The 6,235-nt window shown below is 46.9% G+C and overlaps 1 protein-coding gene across 2 annotated transcripts in view; it reads right to left on the reverse strand.

Moving 5' to 3' along the window:
* LOC135899549 (uncharacterized) overlaps positions 1 to 3,217 on the reverse strand; it is a 32,401-nt gene extending 29,184 nt beyond the window's left edge. For both annotated transcript variants that reach the window (XM_070537551.1, XM_070537552.1), the window contains exon 1: positions 2,890 to 3,217. In XM_070537551.1, the coding sequence (XP_070393652.1) occupies positions 2,890 to 3,107 (218 nt within the window). In that variant the 5' untranslated portion in view covers positions 3,108 to 3,217. The remainder of the gene's footprint in view (positions 1 to 2,889) is intronic.
* Between the last annotated feature and the right edge of the window lie 3,018 nt (positions 3,218 to 6,235).

A 6,235-nucleotide genomic window follows, 5' to 3' on the forward strand; every position in this document is an offset into this window, starting at 1 on the left:
TTGTATTCACCAGTCGCTCTTTGACTTTAGTTGGCTTACGCAATACAATAAATAAATCTGATGAGTTAGCGTTGTCAAGTGTTTGAGCTTGCGCATTCATAAGCATGTGTCATAGGTTTTCACAGGATCCTTCACTTCTATGATTTCGCTGGCATATACAGCACGCAGAACCACTACTGGCAGTTGCACTGTACGGCGCTGTAAGTTAGCGCTGTATTTCCCACGGTACTGCGTCTGTGGCACTGGTTCAACTTTTATTGAGATAGCGTGCCCGAGAACGCTCCAGCAGAATTTCCGCTGTGGTCATCAGTGACGGCGCCGGCATGATGTTCCGTATAAAGTTCAAGATCGACAAGATCGCGCCCCGCTGTGGGTGCGAGAGGGAAAACGTGTGAGGGTGAACGGAGAAGGATGGTGGCTTGATGCGCGTCATCCCGCCGCGCACCGAATGTCCGAGGTCACGTGGTGAAGTGCGCGCAAAAGTGGGAGGGGAGGGGGTACGATGTGGGGAGCGCGCGGCTGCATGAGTTAGACCGCGCTGGAGGGGGCAGGCGAGCGTGTGCGGTGTTTCCTCCTCTAGCCCTCATAGAATGCTAGCTCTAGCCAGACCGTGGGCGCCCGTGGCGTGGTTGAGCGCATACGCTGCCCGCGCACCCTGTGCAGGACGTAATCAGCGGCGGGTGCAAATTCCGGGCAAGAAGAGATAGCTGGTAGAATCATGTGCGTGGTCTTCCCGTGCACTTAGTGTTTAGAGGTCGCGTAATCTCAAGTTTTCGAGACGAGTTGAAGCGAGAAGCCGAGAGGCAGCTTGAAACTTTCACTACTCGCTGCCGGCGCTCTTCTCACGTCAGCGTTGTGACACCGAGTGGTCGAGGGACACCAGTTCATGTTTGGCTGTATGCGCGTGACACAATGGTTTTAATGTATATTGATGTGCGATGTGTGCAGCAATTTACACGGCCGATAAAACTATCAATCTTATTTGGGGATAGTAGTCTTATACATTGCTATCGCTATCCATGCTATGCCTTTCTGGTGAAACCACGACTTTTTTAAAGCATCAAGAGAAAACTTTCTTTTTCTTTGCCTATGACATAAAAGTACTGGAGGCAGGAAGGTACAGTTCGTGCTAGTCACGAATCTATTCGTTGTAAGGCCACAAATGCCTGCAAGTCAACTTATTTCACAGTTTAAGTACTTACCAGCTATTCATTCTTTTGCGCTTGTTCTCCACCGACAAATGGGATGCTCAGAATATGTTGAAATGGCCTTGTCTCTAGCCGTAATTGTGCGAATTGGCCCCAAAAATGAAAGCAGGCAGACATATGCACATCATCATGGTCTGCTGAATACGTGTTTCTACCAAACTGCGCCCCAAGGGAAAGATAACAAACTGTATGCAAAAGTTAAGCGCTTGAATACGGCGGAGTAACCTATGTGCGCGCTCAGCAAAAGTGGAAGCACGATTGTTGTAATTCGCATTGTAATCATCCAGAATAAATAAATAAATAAATAGATAAATAAATAAATACATGGTGCATCAGTTACGACGTGGTTCTGTGGTCACACTAACGCTCGCTATAGTATTCCACACCCAGGTGTCCTAATCTCCTTTTCCCCATCCATCTCGCCACGTCTCTTCGCACCATGCGCAGTAGCCAGCAAAAGACATGTTCTTCAGGCAGACGTCTCTACATTTCTCAAGCCTTTTTCCTTCTCTGCGACGACAAATTACCACGTAAGCACTCGGCATGCGCCATCACTATACATTCGTAACAAGCCTTGAAGCATGCGAATCACCACCACAGAAAGCCCACAGAATTCTTATGGGACATTTCCACCGGCGCGTCGCAGAGGTAGCGCGAATAAATTAGTCGCGAAGCGACGGTCTAACAAGCTCGCTTTGTTCGAAAAGAGATTGATTATGCAAAATTCCTCACTGATCACGTTTTCAGCCCGCGGCTGGAGTCGCACAGCTGCTGAACCAATCAGCAGCGCAGGAGCGGTGAGTGCACACGCTGATGCTTATTCTACGCGGCGATGGCTGTGCGAGCAGACGGGAATAGCACCAATCACGAGACGTTTCAGTGTTGCAAAGGGCACGTCGCGTTTGATGGTGCGGACGTCGGTCGCCGTGAGTAGCTCCTTCGACGACAGTCGCGGTTGGTGACGCGACCTCTGTCAGTCGCCATGTGTGAACGCTGCCTTATTCCTACAGTATTGAACAGTACCTCACCTGGCCACCTGGATGGGAGACAGAATTGCGGAAACAGTGAGATGCCATGCTGCCATGACAGCCATGCCATCGTCTCGATGACACTGGTGGTGCTAGCCTTCCAGATGAGTGCTCATCAAGAGGTGCACCGAGCAAGTTAGAAGTCCACGTCACACAATGCTCGCACGTGCGTGGTGAACGAAAACATGACACTGTGCATGTCACCGCTAGTACAGCGAGGCACGTTCCCATTACGGGAATGTATCGTTGTTCTTGCTGCGTCTTTCACTTCTCCAGCCGCTACTGAATTCTTTTAGCAGCCGCAATGCCATCGCATCATATGAACGCCACAGTATCTGCTTTTCAGTGATTACCAACTAACGGATACGTCAAAAGAACGCATCTTTCTTATACGTCAGGGCATCACACTCACGTTTATCTCCCAGTATGTTTTTTTTTACTTATGCTACGCATGGGCGCAGCAACGTAAGGGATGATAACTGGGAAGAAAAAACCACCGCCCAAGCACTCCGTACAGGTGGTTAACCCGCGAAGCTTAAACGTGAGGCCCCGGTATTTATGACTGGGTTCATCCCGACGGTTCAGTAAACGACGGCTTGGTAGGCTACCAGATCCTGAGTACGCAGTTGCTGCTTGCGCTCGGCTGCACGAACCTGTTCTTGTGCCCGGGCTGCAGCATCGCCACGGCGTAGACCAGTCCGTTCTGGGTTCTGCTCGCGCCATTGCTGATCGAAAGCCACCTGCTCCTCAGGAGTACGTATGACGCGTGGCCTACCCAGTTCGGAGCCGGAGAGAAACTGCTGCGCGCGCGCTCGGCTGCGACGGAAAGCAACCACGTGACTACTGGCCCAGGTAACCCAACACCACCCATATAGCACAAGGCCTTCCACTCCGATCCTTGACGTTATGTTACCTGGCGTGGCTGTCATAAAATTTAATGGGGATGCTCCCGCGTAAGCAACCGCGAATTCGACATCACCGCCTTCCTCACGCCAGCCTTGTCAATGCGAATTTCGGGCCAGGTAGCGGGACGTCATGGATCGGAGTAAACAAGCCTTGTGCTATCTAGGTGGTGTTGGCTAATCGAGTGCCTCTTTTTCTTTTCTTTTTCTTTTTTCGCGCATGCGCATGGGGTTCCGCCGGAGGAGTTTTCGGCGTACAGGCGACTGGCGGAGGGACGGACGAATGGATGGACGAATCGGCTAGCCATATACAGCTTTGCTGTAATAAAACACGCGTTCAGACTACGCCTGTCGCGTCTACCAAATTCAAAGGAAACGTACTTACATAAAGGGCACCCAATGCCGGAGTACTAAAACTAAAAATTCATTTAGCTGGCTTGAGGCAGGAAGCTGTCGAGAACGAGATACGATGCAGCAAGACGCTGACTTCGTACATGTAGACGTAGATTCTCGGAAATACTGACTTTTGTCGTTGCCTCAAAGGATTTATTACTGCAGACCTTTCTGGGCCCTTGCAGGAGGGCAAAGTAATACAAAACAATACAGAAAGCACAAGATTGACAAGTTTAGGAACGTCAAGGTTTTATTTCTTCAATGGTGTTTATGTTTGTTAGTGCTGCAATGGGTAAGGAATTCCAGTCAGTAATCGTGCGGGTAAAGATGGAATATTTAAAAACATTAGTTCTGGCGGGAAATGGGATTATTGAATCACAGTGGCGATGTCTCGTTGACCGCGTCGCGGAAAATGGTTCGATATAAGGATCTGGGCTCATTGAAAGTTTTTATGTTTCAGAAGAAAAGTAAATTTTAAACTGAGGATCTGCCGTCTTAGTTGTAAGGTTGGAATCCCGTGTCCCCGCATTATTGCAGAAGGTGAGTCTGTTGAGCAGTATTTCGAAAAGACGAATCGGATCGCTTTGCGCTGGATCATTTCAAGTGCTCGAATGTTAGCTTTAGTAAATGGCTCCCAGACAACGCATGCGTATTCTAACTTGGGTCTGATTACTGATGAATAGGCTGAATATTTTAGGTCTGTAGGAGCATTTCTGAGTTTATGTTTGAGAACACAAAGCATACGGAAGCCTGATCCGCATACGTTACTTATATGGGTATTGCAGCGTAGATTGGTAGTTAACGTCACGCCAAGATATTGATATTCGGTCACTTCAGAAATAGGGAATGATGGAAGATCGTAAGGGTAGAATAGACCGTTCTTTTTGTTGGTTAAACTCATAAATACAGTTTTTCTTCGTTAAGTTTCTTGTCCCATTGATTACACCAATCGGAAATGTTTTTTTAAGCAAGAGTTGAGTAAGACCTGGTCTTAACAATAAGTTATTACATTAAACAAAACACAGTCTGCAAATAGCCTGATTTGAACGGAATGATTACGTTAACAATGTTGTTAACATATATTAAAAAGAGGATAGAGCAAAGGACGCTTCCTTGGGAGGCACAAGAAGGAACAGGAAGGTTATTTGAGTAATAATTTATTAATATTAACAAATTGCATTCGGTTAGATAAGTAAGCTGAAATCCATTTCACTATGCAGTTAGGAAGACCGACTTGTTGAAGTTTGTGAATTAGTTTAGAATGAAAGAAGAGGTCAAATTCTTTACCGAATCCATAAAAAGTAATGTCAACCTGGCCAGATTTATTAAGAACATATGCGAAACCATGAGGAACCGATGTCAGCTGTGCTATTGCAGAATAGCTCTTCCCGAACCCATGTTGTACATCAGAAAGGATTAAGTTGTCATTAAAAATACCAAATATGTATTTAGTGATGTGTTCTAGTAGCTTGCGACGGGTATAAGTGAGTGATATGGGTGAATGGGTATGGGTATGATATGAGTGAACTCGATATCAGTGAGGCATGCCCTTTCTTAAAAACAGGAACAATACGTGCAACTTTATAATCTGAAGGAATGACAGCCGAAGAAAGTGATGCGCGAAAAAGAACAACAAGAAATTCGGAAAGCTTTTCAAGATACCGGCGCAAGAAAGCATTTGGAATTTTATCAGCAACTGGCGGTGCTTTCGTTTTCAAGTTTAAGAGCAGTTAGATAACGCCAGATCTTGATATCATGACATGGCACGTACAACATAGCGTTTAAAAGTGACAAGGTATAACACTTGTATTAGCAAGTGTTACTTTGTCATGGCTCGTACCACGAACTTTTGGTTGAATGAGCCTTCTAACTTTTTTTACTTCTTCCTCTCCCAAGTCAGTGCTCAAGTAGGCGTTGACCACACAGCTCCGTTGCAGATATGCAGAAGGCGGTAAAAGATGCAGCTCCGAAAAGAAGAGCGCAAGGTTCCAGTATTTTCAGGCACCTTCAGCCTGATCGCACGTACTTCGCAGCTCCTGCGCGATGCAAAGCTGCCCGCTCTTACGTCATAATTTTATATTTAATTTTCTTATGTTTACATAGCCGCAAATTCTCCAATATAAAATAAAGGACGCGTGAATGCAACTTGGGCAGTGTAGACGAATTCCATTGCTTCGAGCAATATTCTGTCGATTGCGAACATTTCGAGTCCTTATTTACGTTGCTACAGCGTCAAAATGGAAGCAGAGCGATTTACTGCGCCGGCCTACCAACAGTGCGCCTCTCCGCGACATCGAAACCAAGCACCACACTCTCAGCATTACGAGTCGGTTACGAGTCCCAACTAAACAAGAACAAAATGCTTGTTTAGCAGGCAAAGCTGCACACTGAGGCCGCCTGTACGGCCGTGTAGCTTGCTTCTGAAGCCTTGCCTGCGAGGTGTCTGAAAGCATAACGATCGTAAAAGTTTCATTACAGAACCAGCACTGTACTTTAATCAACTAAAGTGTAGGATGTTTTCTTCCGCGAAACAACATAAATGCATCCAGAGAGTTTGAAGATGGCACCCTCCTTGCCTCTGGCCCCCATGCGGAAGCCCATAAATAATTCCTTCAGAACGGCGCCGGCATTCGTTCCCTTTATGCGCGCGCGTGTGTTTACGTTGTGAATAGTTGCTCTTACACGTGTGCACCTGTATAGGCGA

The sequence above is a fragment of the Dermacentor albipictus genome, chromosome 4 (genome assembly GCF_038994185.2).
Source record: "Dermacentor albipictus isolate Rhodes 1998 colony chromosome 4, USDA_Dalb.pri_finalv2, whole genome shotgun sequence".
NCBI classification, from domain to species: domain Eukaryota; kingdom Metazoa; phylum Arthropoda; class Arachnida; order Ixodida; family Ixodidae; genus Dermacentor; species Dermacentor albipictus.